Source organism: Vanessa cardui, chromosome 20 (genome assembly GCF_905220365.1).
Source record: "Vanessa cardui chromosome 20, ilVanCard2.1, whole genome shotgun sequence".
NCBI classification, from domain to species: Eukaryota; Metazoa; Arthropoda; class Insecta; order Lepidoptera; family Nymphalidae; genus Vanessa; species Vanessa cardui.
The window spans coordinates 2,645,858-2,662,298 of NC_061142.1; the positions used below are offsets into that span (position 1 = coordinate 2,645,858).

General features: G+C 32.2%; 1 protein-coding gene across 5 annotated transcripts in view; it reads left to right on the forward strand.

Annotated features, from left to right (window-relative positions):
• Window positions 1–16,441, forward strand: part of LOC124538580 — a 200,734-nt gene that overhangs the window by 154,140 nt on the left and 30,153 nt on the right. For all 5 annotated transcript variants that reach the window (XM_047115680.1, XM_047115679.1, XM_047115681.1 and 2 more), the window contains one exon: window positions 4,881–5,496. In XM_047115680.1, coding sequence (XP_046971636.1) covers window positions 4,903–5,496 — 594 coding nt within the window. In that variant the 5' untranslated portion in view covers window positions 4,881–4,902. The remainder of the gene's footprint in view (window positions 1–4,880; window positions 5,497–16,441) is intronic.

Below are 16,441 nucleotides of genomic sequence, written 5' to 3' on the forward strand. Positions count from 1 at the left end.
AATTGTCGCAATAATATCGTATTATATAAAATTTAGCTTTCAATTCAACTTCAATAGTTAATACTATAATTTATTTGTTTTCAAAAAACACAGGCTCGAAAAAATTGCTCAAGTGTCAGTTTAAATTATAAAAAATACTGTGTTGCCATTATGGATAAAATTGGCATGCGAAAGACATAATAATATGAAACTATAAATAAACTAACTACTAATCCATTATAACTACTAATTCTGCTTCAATCCTCTTTTATAGTAAGTAACCTATATCAATGATTTTTAATGATTCAATACATAATAATTAAGACGTAAAGAATCGTTCCATTAAATTTACTTATTTTCAATCTTCTACTCAACGTTTATACAAAAAATAAATGGTTTAAATAAACAATAATAAAAGCATATACGGTTTGTACATGAAGTTTTTTTTTAATTATTACTTAAGTATAAACACCACCGCATCGGTTTGAACGCCTTTAGATTATTTATTAATCTTTTGGTTTTTGTCACTGTTGACATTAGTCATTATAATATATTAGAACTCACAATTTTATTTGGAACCTTTTACAATTTATTACAGTTTTTTTTTTTTAATTTAGCGGTATCTAGGTATAAGTTTGAAAGCTTTACTACGAATATTCGAACAAAAAAAAACAATATGATGTACAAAAATGCCATTTAACATTATCATTATTCCAATATTTACATATTGCAAACGCATCGAGAAAACTCGAACCGGCAACCCTGTTCAACTAGTAATAATTCACGTGAGAAAACCAACAGAATAGGTTCGTTAAGAGGCTTGAGGGCCCTCGACTTGGCATTGTGCTGATGTCAGACACTCGCCAAAATGTTAATGAGACTCAACCCATATGGATGGCCATTGATCGGGTTAGTCGATGATGATACAATCGCAATAATTATGATGTGTTCGCTTTCGTAACGTTACAAAATCACCTGGCAATTTTTAGTGACCCAGTGTAACATTAACGGCCTGTAAATTTCCCACTGATGGGCTAAGGCCTCTCCCATTAAAGAAAGGCTTTGGAACATATTCCACCACGCTGTTCCAATGCGGGTTGGTGAAATGCACATGTGGCAGAATTTAGACGATCTTAAATACATATATGCAGGTTTCTTCACGATGTTTTCCTTTACCGCCGAGCAATAGATGAATTATAAATACAAATTAAACATATGTAGTGATGTTTGCCTGGATTTGAACCCAATATCATTGGTTAAGATGCACGCGTTCTAACCACTGGGTCATCTCAGCTCGACTCAATTACATGTCATATTGAATTAACTAATTTGTAACCAAAGTAATTAATATATTCGAAAAACGATTCGTTTCACTTATAGTTATTTTAATTGGCGTTTACATATAACAATGTGGTTTAATTACTGTTAAATGTAAGGTTTGATCGATCACAAATGAGCGTATCGAAATCACATGCCAAATTCAGACAAATAAAATGATTGCGCATGCGCAGTCTAATGGAATCCATTGAATACATTTGTCAATGTTATTGTGTGTAGTAATTATGAACTTATGTAATCCTCTGTTCGTATTTCACGTCTTTGTGAGTGCCATGATAAATTATCACCATGTATATCCAATTGTATGGTTGTACTTATTACATTTCTATTACTATTCAACGAAGGTATGTTGGTAACTATGGTCGCTCGGGTTTTAGTCTTGGTTGGGTTAGGTCATGTGTTAGGCAAAAATAGCCTGTGTCCTTTCTTGCTGTTTAAGTTTAGTAGTAGTAACAGCCTGTGAATAACCCACTGCTGGGACAAGGCCTCCTCTTTCATTAAGGATAGTGCTTGGAACATATTTCACCACGCTGTTCCAACGCAGGTTGGTGGAATGCACAAATATCATCAAATTAGTTTCAGCGGTTTGGTCGTCACAGACAGGCGTACTTTCACATTTATATTATTAATATAGATTAAACAAATATAATAGAAGGCTTTGCTTTCATTTAAAATTTTGCGTATTTTTCCCCAGTTCAGTCAAATATTTTGTAAGGGATATCTGGATGAATATTTAGAACTAAACCTGTCAACTGGTCATATGCTTGCTTTCAACCAACTTTTTAAATTTCTTGAGGCAGTGCAGCGTATTTGATTTAATTAGATTAAGATTTAAACAGGAAGTTGAAATAATGACATTTGGGTCGATTTGACGTGTACCTCGAAACTTGGGTTACTTATCCTTCAAACCGGATATCAACTATACTAAGTGATGGAATATCTGATGAGTTGGTGATATATATGTAATGTACATATATATATGTATTTTCAATTAATATACTCCAAAATTACTCGAGCAAGCGCTATGAAATTATACAGAAAGTGTTTTTCCAAGGAGATGTGACGTTTTTTTTTCTTAATTAATTACGAATTTAAATCGAGTTAATAATATAAGTTTCTCTTATTTAATTAAATTCTTATTTTTTTTTATTCACTAATTCCGATTGCTTCTATTTATATGTATTACATAAAATACATATACGATTGTATGAAATTATAAGCTTGATGTTGGTTAATTGAAAATCCCAATCAAACAATACAATATGTTTTGATATATCTAAAAGCCTTACTAAGATTGTGACATATCAATAACAATATCTTAAACCCAATTATACTAATAGGCGTATGATTATATTCTCAAATACTCATATACATACATTATAATGCGTCTTCACACGTATATTGCTGTTTAATATTTTGAATAGTTATATTAATATAGTTGTTTGATCTACATTCCGAAGCGGCGGTTTATTTCAACTTGTGAAATCGGTTGCAAAACGACTTCTGAGAGCCTATTTTAATCACTACATATAATATAATAAAGTAGACGTGTGTCTCTGTCTGAACATAATAAAGTCTATAACTATCGAACGGGTTGACTCAGTGGTTAAAGCGCGTAAATCTTAACCGATGATTGCGGTTTCAAAACAAGGCAAGCACCACTGAATTTTCATGTGATTAATTTGTGTCTGTAATTCATCTCGAGCTTTGGAGCATGGCATTGGAACAGCGTGGTGGAATATACCAACCTTCTCCTCAAAAGGAGAGGAGGCCTTAGCCCAGCAGTGGGAAATTTACAGGCTGTTAATTATTTACCAATGGTCTGTTGTTTCGTGACAAAGATTTAGGCGTGTGTGAATGAGCTGTAATTTGAAGAGACAGCTATGATGGAAATGCCTCGCGCCGTATATGGTTTATTAACTTAGCCAAGCAAAAACCTTAAAGCTCGTATCCAAACAACATTGACAGATAAGGCATATTACTCAATACAGGATTAATATACTCTTTTATATCTAAAAAAGCGGAGACTTTGTTGTTATTGACTTCTAGGCAGGACATATAAAAACGTAATTATACTTAACTGCCATATTCTATAATTAAAATAGAGAAAAATGGTAATTACTGAATTTCTTGTCGGTTCTGGGAAGAATCTACATTCCGAATCGGTAGCTTTGCATTTAATTCAACGCCGTAAAACAACGATTCAAATGCTTTCATATTTGAATATATATTTTTTTGTTTTTCATTTTTAGGAGAATGATATCTTTTAGCAGTGTAAAAATCTCAGGAGCGTTTTCCCATCAAATATTTAAGCGTATAATAGAATCTATTGTCAATTATTTAACCAATCAATCATACACTTATATAAATGTACCGTATAAGAATTTTGATGTATGAAATCGACAGAGGTTCTATGCTAAACATCCGTTTGATTATTGAGTGACTCGAGCTGTCTTGACCCTCTGACCCCGCAATCTCACGCCGGGTTCTCGGAACTATCTTCGTTTAACTATTGTGTATTAGAGCTGTGTCAATTGTGGACATTAGTGAATATTCAAGCGTCGTTTCAAATGAGACGTCGTTCTTTGTAATCTTAATGACTCAAAATATTTTACGTACAAAAGAACAGATACTGATGTGATAAAAAAAATATATAATAATGCGTTAATTGGTTATATGTATTTCGGAAGTAAATAATGTATTACATATTGACGACCTCCGTCGAGTGTTGTGTGCACCGGTTTTCATGGATATAACACTCCGAGGTCCCTGGGTTCGATTCCCAGCCGAATCGATGTAGATTACCATAAGTTTTCTATATTTCCTTGGGTCTGGGTGTTTGTGGTACTGTCGTTACTTCTGATTTTCCATAACACAAGTGCTTTTTGCTTTAGCTTACATTTGGATCAGAGTAATGCATGTCATGTTGACATATTTGAATTCAGGTATTATTTTATTCAACAAAAGTTTGACTCTTGATAGAAGTTACGAAAATCATTTTGGAGTATTCATCTTTAATTTTACCCAAAATGTACACGTAATTATAAAAAGTCATTAACTTGTAATAACTCGGCTACATTAACCAAAACCATTTATGCAGTCTGTATAAAAATACTATTAATAAATAATAAAATACAAATATAATTGACTATAATCAATAATTTACTATGTTATTTAGATTATAATCATTCTAAGCGTAACAGTTAAATAAGTAACGTTAGATATTATGAAACGTTGATCTTACTTTCGAGGCTGACTGACACCATCTCGATACGTGCATACCTAGAAACCCATCCGGTTAAACTGATGCGATAAAAAACAAATTAAAGTAACCAACGTACCCTGATGATATCGATACCAAGGCAGCCATTGTGCTCTTAGATGTAGTAGTCATTAATTGCGGTCTCTTTGTTAAACAAAATGAGGTGTTAACTCTTCTATTAAATAATAAGTGGCTCGATGTTAATATGGAATTGATTCACTCGACGTCTGATACGAAATTGGATGAAGCAGCGATTCTTGTAAGAGATAAGTTTTATTTAAACGATGTTTGTTTGTTACAGATAATATAGAAGAAAACCGCGTATGGACGAGAGATACGATACGAGTCCAAGCAAAGCGTCGCCGTACGCTTTATGGACAATCAAGAATGTTATTTACAATAATCTCAGTGGAATATATTCGCAAAAGCCTGACTTAAACGATAAATCGGTGAATACATACAGTGAAAATGCTTTCCGTGATAAGAACAGAGAAAGCAGTGAAGTTAACGAATCGAATAGTGAGATCGATCGTGTTATAGCGTCCGAAAGCGATACAAAGAGTTCCAGTGACTCTGATGATAATGAAGAGGTTAGAAAGGATGTGTGGAGTGATATCGATGACGAACTATACATAGCCAATTTAATTAAATTAAGAACTACAAATGAAGTAAACCTCGTTAAACGTGATACTAGATATTCTAGTGTTAGTGATTACAGCGACAAGGTTGTGAATAGTGTTAAGTTAGATAAGTACGAGATGTGGGATTTAGAGCCCACGGACATTACGGAGTGTGATTGTCTTGGACCACCTCCGGAGTTCCTGCTTCCACCACCACCGCGGCCACCATTCCTGCAGGCGGACTACTATTGTGGTGACGACCCGATATCGGATTTGGAAACTTGCGATACGGAACCAGTAAGTTTTTTTTTTTTTTTAATTTACATTAACATCCTGTAAATTTCCAACTGCTTGGTTAAAGCCTCCTTTCCCTTTGAGAAAGTTAGAAGCATATTACACCACGCTGCTCCCATACGGGTTGTTGGCTATTTAATTTAGGTTATTTTTATATCTCAAGGTGTAGATTTGTTTATGTGAAAATAAAGTCTTGACATAGATTTACTTGGTGTTAGGGCTTTTTACAAGCCCGTCAGGGTAGGTATTACCCACTCATCAGTTATTCTACCACCAAATAACAGTACTCAGTAGTGTTGTATTCCGGGTTGAAAGGTGAGTGAGCCAGTGTAACTACAGGCACAAGGGACATAATATCTTAGTTCCCAAGGTCAATGGCGCATTGACGATGTAAGGAATAATTAATATTTCTTACAGCGTCATTGTCTATGGGTCACCACTTACAGGTGGCCTAAAAAAATGAAAAATACTTTATTCAAGCATATGTGGTTCGCAGTAAAGGAAAATAAAATTAGGTTTTCATTAAAATAGAAACACAGGAATAACTTAAATGTGTTGGAAATTTTAATGCAAATTCTAATTAGAATGCCACTTCATTTCCGCAACAGTCCACTTGGAAAGCTTACATAAACTGAAATGGTATTTTAGAAATTAAAATTTGCATCGCAATTCATATTTTATTTATTACATAAAGGAATGTCAATAATAATAATTAATTTTGACTAATCAATAAGAACTAAAATTTCTCAAAGTCCTTTTTTATTTTCGCAACTATATACTATAGATCACTTTAAATCTTCCAGCAGTGACTATACATATATAAGAAAATTGGAGTGTCTGTTTGTAATATTAAAATAGCCTTTTTTAGCTCATGTGTTCGTATGTATACACGGTACACATACCAAAACAACATTTTTACAATTTTTGTCTGTCTGTCTGTCTGTTTGTTTCGGCTGTTCTCTGGAACACCCGTTTCGATTTTGACGGGACTTTAACTGGCAGATAACTGATATAAAAAGAAGTAACTTAGTCTACAATAATTTTTATTTTCTTTAAAATTCAAACGTATAAAAGGTCGCAAGCACAGCAAGTTTTAAATAAAATTGAATAAATGTCAGAAAAAAACGTTAACAATATTTCCCGTTTCATTTACAAAACATTTAAAACGTGACGTATCGCGAACGTTCTTATCTAAAATATAACATTCCCGAAAAATAATGAATAAGTTGGTCTTATCGTTCTTAGTAAATATTTGACATATGCGGGTCTTTAATGAACGCGTTGCAACAATACATTTTATCTTTAAATCTCCAAGTTTTTACGATCTTCGACTTATAAAACGTAAGTCTTGCTTACTTTGGTTCATCGTCTGTTGACTCAGTATTATGAAACTCGAGAGTAACGGTTTATAGCCTGGATTTCGTAAGTACTTGTAATGCTAACACTGATACGAGCTTTCTATTTACTTACCTCATTACTTCATTATTGCTAAAGAATGTCGGTTCGTGAAATGTTTGTTAGAAACTATGGATCTTGGATTATGGCGTCCATTAGATACCACTTCTTAAATAAATACTCTTTAAATATGTATTTACTTCGGATATGTTTATCTGTGCAAAGTAATAGCATGTAAATATCGCACTGGTGCGCTAAGATCTCCTTCGCGAAGGCTAGAGTTCATTACACGAATTATATTACGCACAAATTAAGCGCATGAAAATTCAATGATCCTTGCTTGGTTTTAAACCCGCAATATTCGATTGCGACTCATCCATTTTAACGACTGGCCCATTTCGTCTCGTCGGATCGCTTGTGTAATTAATCACTTTTAAATAGCTTTCTTTGATTTCATTGCTATAAAATCTCACAACTACACGCTAAAAGAAGTCGCCTCAGATTTTTATCTGTTCCGAAAACTTTCTTATCATCCTCGTTATAAACTTTGATCACAAACCATTAAACTTTATCTCAACTATAAAAAATATTAGACGATTATTATACCTATAATCACTTCAATAAATTAAGCGTGAAACGGATAACTAATTTTCAACGCATTTTTATCTCGATTTTATAAGCCGCGTTAAATTCCTGCGGTTTACGCATCGCAATCTTGTTTGATTAAGACATCAGGCACAGGGCGGCACTTTGTGTAACTAACAACGCTAAAGGAAAAAAATCCTGGTAATTCGTTAAGATTTCTTCATTATACTATTATATCGTCCAGATTCTGAATGGGGTTTTAATATTTTAAGGATATTTGCAGTTCCGTTTGATGTTATTGGGAGTTAAATTGTATTTAAATATTAGACTCTTAACAAAAATATAATATTGAAATTTTAAAGTGATAATATCATTTTATTTCTAATTAAAATGATAAAATTATTACACCAGTTATAAATATATTTGTATATGTATTTTAAAATGATCTTCCATCACGTAAAGACACAAATCCCAAATCAGAGAAGTTTTCAAATAAGAGTAACATCGTTGTCAAAATTCTTAACAACTTGCCAGAAGTATGTCATTTAATTTTTAGATGTTTTTTAGTCGTTTGATATAAGCAAAATGCAGTAAACATTAATCAAAGTTAATGTACCATAAAATCGAAGATATAAAAAGCAAATTATTGCCATCAGAGATTATTTTCAAAAGTTACCTACACAGCTTTATTGAAAAAATATTTAAGATACAAGACAAGTCGTTTTTGTCCAATTGGAGACCAATGGGTTGAAATAAACAAGAGCTACCGATTACGCATAATTCGTCGGTGTAGTTTTAACAGCATGATTTCTGTAACAATATGTTTCTTCCCATTTTCCTGCAATCTGTGAAGTGATTTCGTGAAAAGGGACGTATGCGATGTAACGGGAAGCTGGGGAAGCGAGCGCCATTTAATTTGACCAATGAGTACGCGCTGCTAGTGTTAGCCGTCAGATAGTATCAACATTTTCCTAGAGGATATAACTTTTATTTTGCTAAGTACCAACTTGATTACTACTAACATGGTTCGCTTAAACCAATTGCTTAAGACAGCATTGGAGGCTGGAAGAAGTCCTAATATTGAAATTAGAAGGACAGGCAATCAATAATGATGATTTAATGACATTTATTATATTAGAATTAAACAAACAATTCTGAATCATCAATTTGGGCCATAGTAAAAACCAGAAGTCATGTTAACTTTCAATCTGAATGAGTAAGTAATCAACATAAATCGTCAAGAATATTTCTCGTAAAGCCCTTTTCTCGTGCTCTTTATACGTAGTTCTTACGAGGAAAAGGTGTTAATACTTATTTGCTATGAGTCATCGTTAGCGGAATGATTGGGTGGTCTAAAAGAGGTTTAACTCGAGTATCTTGGTCACCTCTTAGAGGATAATTTACTGATGACGTGTGAACATAAATTGGACATCATTAACTTGTTAAATTTTATATGTTTTGCTTTATTAGCAAATAAAAAATCTCATTTAAAATTATTTGCAAATTATTCATAAAGCTAACGATGTGTCGCTTAACGATCTTCTTGTTTATTTTTTGAGACTATTCAATTTTCTTTTTAATTCGAAATTTGAATTTCTAAACTATAGATGAGTTAATATAATTTAAAGATCTATGAAGTTTCTCTTCGATGTGAAGGATTTGATTAAAAAAAAAAAACAATACATATTATAATCATTGTTTTTATATCAGTACGTGTTCTGTTATCGTAGAAAGGGAAAGAATAGTTTCCCCAAAAATTCTGATACTCGTGTATATTGCTTAAGAAATTTAGTCATAAACATAGGTGTTTATCAAACTGTATTATAAGTTCATTTGAATTATTTCTTTTATGAAATTATATGATGTTTAATTCTTAGCAAATATATATGAGATTGTATCGGGCTCGTCAAAGATGTGCACGACGCTATTTTGGAATAGAATTTGTACATTTTCCCATCTCATTAGAATTACCTATTGGCTTTCTAATTACTTGGTGGTAGGGCTTTGTTAGGTGACACCCACTCATCAGATATTTAACCGTGAAATAGTTCTAATTAGTAATTCTGTGTTTTGCGAGGTGAAGGATGAGTAAGCCAGTGTCACAACAATTGTTACTTCACAAGAGACGTAGAGCATTGGTGCAATATTAAGGATATAAAATAGGTTATTTGAAATTCATTGATTTTTAATATTTTTTTGACCCTATGTGGTATTATTAAAGTTATTAATTTCGGGATATTTACCATGTTTTTTATTTTTGTTCGGTGGAGCTCGATATTTCGACATTGTCTACGAATGTCTTGTTCACGAGAGTCTCGTGAACAAGACATTCGTAGACAATGGTAAATATCCCGAAATTAATAACTTTAATAATAAAAATAACCATGTTAATTTAAAATCCTATGTGGTGTGTTGTGTATTTTAATATTTATTATACCTGCACGTTATTTTAAAGCTGCATCATAGTCTAAATTTATAGTTTGCCGAGTGGTACAAAAGAGTGTACAAGTATAGCTAACTTTAAAGATAAACTAAAAATATTTATAAGCAAAAATATATATGAATAAAATTAGTAAATATTATTTTATATATTATTAAATTTAATTTAACCATTTACTACATCATTTTGTCATTATTTTTTATTTATCTTTTTGGATCAATGTGGATATGTACTTCCGCAGATAATACAAAAAAAAAGATAATTTGTAAATAAGATATATGTATTGATCATTGTAAAGTGAACTATAAGGTTCTTTATAAGTAATAAAGTTCTTTAAGATGAAATTTCAAGATTTTTGATATATTCTTATTGGATATGAATGCCTACAATAATACTGTTCCAGTATTAGAAGACAAGTAAACATCTGTCTTAAAGGTACACAGTTTAAAAATATTCAAATTCTTGAAATAAGATAAAAAAAAGTTAAACGACCGACTTCAGTCAGACCTTTGGATGTTTGTATTTGTTCCTTTAATTGTTTAAGATGAGGATGCATGTTTTGTTATGCGCATAATATTTAAAAGTGCCATTCAAGGATTACATTTTCGTTTCTCTTGTTATATGTAGATATAATCGTGACTCAGGGATTTGGTAGCATTCTCTTTTTGTTTCAAATGTCTCATTTATAATTAATGTTATTTTAATATTCATAGACTATTTGAGTTATGTGTTTCTTAAGTGTTTATTCAAGTGATTGAAATGACGTTAGGTCGAAAATTTTCGAATGAAAAAATAAAATTTAAATGATTAAATATTGTTTCAAGAACAAAACGTTTTTTTCAAAGAAGAAGCATTAATAAATATCAGAATGTGTTGTTGACACAGAAAAGTGTTAGACTTGAGAAGAACCTGAAAAAGAAACTCAGATAGATTTATTTTTCAAAAGGGCTAAAGAAGAATATGATATTGAAATCTTCACGCATTTGTAAGAATCACAGGTACGAAGACCTAAAATACGTGCAGTTAATCTACCTTAACTTAATAATGATTAAAACAAAGTAGTCTTTCTGTTAGGCTCTTTTCGAATTGCATGGTTTGGAATTCTATAAATTTTTGCTAATTTTTTAGATCTTATTGTATCACCTCAACCAAGGAAGTATCAGCTCTGTTCTATCGGTATCCAAAAACACGGTACCTATTCAGGTTTTTCATTAAAAAGTTATTTCTCAAAACATAAACTATTTCGATATTAGACATTCTACCGTATCAACTACATTTACCGTCGTGAATTTTTTATCGAGAAAGTTTATCCATCAAGTGAATGTGGACCATAAATAGTTGCTCTTAGAGTTCCAATTTTATTGCTCACAGTTTATTTTAACGTCAGATGCAACGGATCAATCACGTTTAAAGTTTAAACGTTGGAACTTTGTAACTGAACTTGTTAGCGATGTCGGAAATTGACTTTTGTGATTTTCTAATCTCGTACTTTCGTAAATTTATTAAAATTTTACTAAAATTTTTTGGGTCGTAAGTTTATGCGGTTTTAAGTGAACCGGCAAATATCATCACATAAAGCGGGTTACTTCTTTTAGGTGATCATCCTCATTCTGTCCCTTTCTTCTGGTCACAAACATCACCAACTCTTCACGTTAGCTGGTACCTATACAGGTGATCTTGCGCAAAGCCCACCAAGTGAATACATGTATACGGAAGATCAGTATTAAATTAACCCCTTTTTACTAAACATATGTCTGTTACATATGTGCTATTCACGTACATACATATACCAAAATAACATTGCTTTCAATATTTGTCTGTCTCTCTGTCTGATTTTTCCGGCTAGCTTGATTGACTTTCAATAGCAGATACAATAACTTTTTGTTAAATCGAAAAGTGCACACATTGTCTATAATACGATTTTATAAATTCACTGAACTTAAAAATATCACTAACCCAATATACATAAAAATTATACCATTGGTAAAGCTGTGCAACATCTGCCGACAATTTTACTTGTACGATATAATTACATTTAGTGTTATTTAGCTTACGATAATTATTTTGCGTCATTGTAATTGCAGCTGCTTCAAAATGCCGCATCCAGAATCTTGATACGCCAGTTCATAATATCACGATGGCCGTGTTGGTGACCAATGTCAGATATTATCAGTTATTCCATCAAACAGTACAGGTATTGCAGAGTTAAGGCTTGATTGGTTTAGTGTAATTATAGATACAACAAAAATCAATTCTGCACTTCAGTGTACATTTGACAGTTAAGGAAAATTCAGAACATGAGTGTCGTAAATTTGTTTCTATCATCGGTAGTAGATTACACGTAAAATGCTAAGATGGGAACTCTCTGTTGAGGGGGTCTACTTAACATAACCTCATAAATCGACATCAAAAATGGAGATTATCTATTCGATTGTAGTTTTTATGTATGTTACCTTAGAGCCCGTAATTTATAAATCGCTTTGAGTTATTTTGTTGATCAGGTAAATTTGCCGTTTGGATATAGGTTTGAAGAACAAAAACCTTTTTATGGAAAAAAATTCGGATGGATTTTTTTACGAGCTTGAATTTTATTTATAAATCATTCTCTCAAAGTATTATTTGAAGTAGCTGCTATTGTTATAATTGTATACTATTTATTATATCAACTCGTATATCTGTATTAATATTATAAATGTGGAAGTTTACGCTGTCTGTGTGTCATCCTTTCACAACCTAACAGCAGAACAGAATTTGATAAAATTTGGTATGAAGCAAACTTGAACTCTAAAAACTCCATAGCTACGCGAGCTAAGATGCGTGTGGCTACTAGTTAAAAATATAAGTTAAGTATCAGCCTGTATATTTTAGCAGAAACAAACGTCTTTGCAAGAGAGAACTTGGAGATTTTCCTATTACAAACACATCTGGCATTTTCATACAACATACACAATTTTTCCTCAAGATTTTTTTACCATCAACCATAGTAAACCCAATTGATCTCGCACTGTTTCGAATCTCCAATATTAATTTAAGATTCTTGAGAATCCTTTCAAAATCTGCTCGACTGTTTTGGCATACTTAAAATATAATATTTGTATCATTCTTTGTCAAATATCAAGACCAAGTAATTAAAAATAATGTAATATCTACTAAAATAAACAACACCTTCCTTTCATTTAAAAAACCTGTACGTATTAAACTAAATAACAGGCTGTTCTGATAAGTTATAATTTGCAAGACGCTGATGTCTCAATCTTCCCTCGTTTCATGCAACTATAATTTTACCACACACGACTAGGCCCGCATATATTTATAGTAAAACTTGTCTGCGCGTTACAAGTTAACTTAATAAGCCCTTATTAAGATAACTCGCTCCGATATTTATATTGTGTCATTATTCAATTTACATTTGAAAGTTTTTTTTATATGGTATAGGTTGGCGGACGAGCATATGGGCCAACTGATTGTAATTGGTCACCATCACCCATAGACAATGACGCTGTAAGAAATATTAACTATTCCTTACATCGTCAATGCGCCACCAACCTTGGGAACTAAAATGTTATTAAAACAGTTCGAACTTTGAAAAACAAACATGTCAGATAAATAGATGGAAAAGTAAAGATTATCCCGACACATTGGCGAGGTAAGATATTTTAACCAATACTTGCATGACCAATGTACTTCCAAAATAAGGAGCTAAGTTTTTGTGTGCCTTAAGCCCGTCGTTGCTTTGGCTCACCCTTCGAAATACAACAATAACAAGAATGGTTTTTGGCGTTAATGTATATATAAAGAGGATATAGCTACCCAGATGGCCTTGAACATACCCCACCCCATCTAGTACATTTTAAATATCGAATAAAAATTTATTCGTAATTTTTATCAGTCAATCTAGTACAGCATATGGGCTTCCTGAATATTTTTCAAATATTTAAATATATCCAGCACATATAAAGGTATCTGCAGTATTTTATCATAGCATACCTTGTCGTGTATTCGTTTTAATTACGCCCACCAGTACAGCCTCACTAAACACCGCTTGATGACTATTAGCGAATTCTGATGTGGCAATCAACCATTCCGTATTGATTGAATTTTTTTATTAATTCGCCGATCCCTATTTCCGTGATCCTTAAAATTTCGAATTCCCTTTACGGAGTCGTTTTAATTTCGATAAACTTCGAAGGAAGTTTTGAGGGCGATGATAATAATTTAGAAAGAAATTTCTAGAAACCGGCACCAAATTAATTAAGCCTTTTTTCTTCAATTCTTTTTAGCCTTTCAATAATTAATGCCCCTAGCATTGACAAATGGCTACCGCGTTGCGATCGATGGACAGATAAATAGGACCACCATCATATTTAAGAGACAAGGACAAACGATATCCACCATTGTTTAAAATATGTATTACTAATATTTCAGTATTATTTAAATTAAGTTAAAAGATAAAGGAATAAATTGAATAATATACAATTAACAAAACAATTTGTAACTTGTCAATTTCAACCCATTGCTTGCCCTAAAATTCTATTTCAAGATTTACCCCCTCAAATACAAACAGTTAATTAAAAACTTATATAACGGGGTTCGTTTACAGTTTAGGTATTATATTACATGTTACTAACGTATACTAATGTATTGCATAATATAACAATACATTTGGTGATCTTATTAATCATGATAAATACTGTGATTTCAATTAAATTTTGATTCAAACTTTTGACTGCTGAGCCTAAAATCTATCTGCTGTTGGATTTGCAGTCTTATCAGATTATTTATTAGGAAAAATCACGTAGATACTATTGGTACATGGCCACGTGTTGGTAGCCACTTTTGCCTATAGACATTAACCACCTATGAAATTGTGACCATATCTTACACAAGCAATTAGCGTAGGCATGGCACCTATAGTTACACTGGCAGTTCTTCAAACTGGAACTCAAATATACTTACTTTTTTCTGTTTGGAAATGGGATAGGTAAACTACCACAAAGTAACTATTCATTTGAAAATAGAATGTTCCCTTTAACCCATCCATTGATATGATTGCTTACCGTAATCCAAATGCAATCAAAAAAATCGCTACAACCTCCCAAAGATCACCCCGATATTGTTCGTTCGAGATCGAAGCAGATATAGCCGATGTATCGTCCTCGCCCTGATGACGGATTTCTCAGCAGATAGTTGGACATTTTGACAAATCGACGTTCCGTTTTTCAAGTTTAATTCTCTCGAGGCCATGTTACGATATTTATCTATGTTTTATGGTAGTCCCATACAATGACCGTCTTGGGAATGGATGAATTGTCTTTGGTTATGAAATATTTTTTGTAATCTGTTAAAAGTCGATCGTAATCGTTTATGTTATCTGTATTTATATCTCATTGAGAATAATCCTTTTGGATGCTATCATTGGATTTGTAAATAATCGCTACGTAACTTTCTTGTATTGAATTACCTATACTGTTTTTTTTAAATATATTGTCTTCGTGTAATATATTCTGCGTCTGGATTACGGCCTCATTTCCAGGGAAGGTTTGAAACTAACATAAAAAATAATGACGTGTATATTAAATAAAAAAAAATATGTTTTTATTTTTAATTTTAATGGTATTATGTGATCTATCACAAAATTTAAAAAAAAAATCGTTTATGGACTTCCAGCCAGGATATATTACAAACTTATAATATTGCATTATTGATGAAGAAGAGTGACTACTGATTTTCTAGCTGATTCTTCTCGGTAGAATATATTTTCGGAACCAATGGTAAATTCACTTTTGACAGACAAATCAGACACACCAATTGTTAAATGATTCGAAAATGCCTGTAAAAGCCTACACACATTAAGTATATTTTCATTTTGAAAGTGATCGTATTCCAGTTGCAATTTACAAAAAAATAAAACGTATAATTACGATAATATATGCAACCATATGTTCACTTATACGTGTCTTTATTTAATGACTATGTTTGAATACGTTTTATAGATACTCTGAGTAATATAGGGACATTATAGTCACATTTATTACATGCTCGGACATCGTAATATATCCCTGAGTAACTATTGAGTAAGCGTCTACATGTATTCTGTCTAGTAAGTTGGATACAGTCCGAAGATATATACTCGATTGATCTTACATTGTTTAACGTGTACTCGGGGCATTGAGAGTTACAAAGTACATGTATTTAAATCTTAAAACATTTTGAACTCTGCATCTATGATTTTAAGAGTTAGTTTACTTTGTACGATCAATAGAATTCCTTAAGAGTATGCTCAGCTTAACCTAGCATTATGCAGTGTCTCATCTTTAGCAATAAAGTTTCGAAAGGTAATGATGCTTGTATCGCAAATTTTAAACCATATAAAAAGTGTTGACTCTAAAAATATCTCCATTTCCAATAAAACCTCATTGCACGAAAGCTAGGTACGATAAACTTAAAAGGGTGGGTACTATAATCATAACCTCTTAAACCTTAGCTTAGACTTTATATAGTGTTAGTACAGATAACGAGAATGGTATA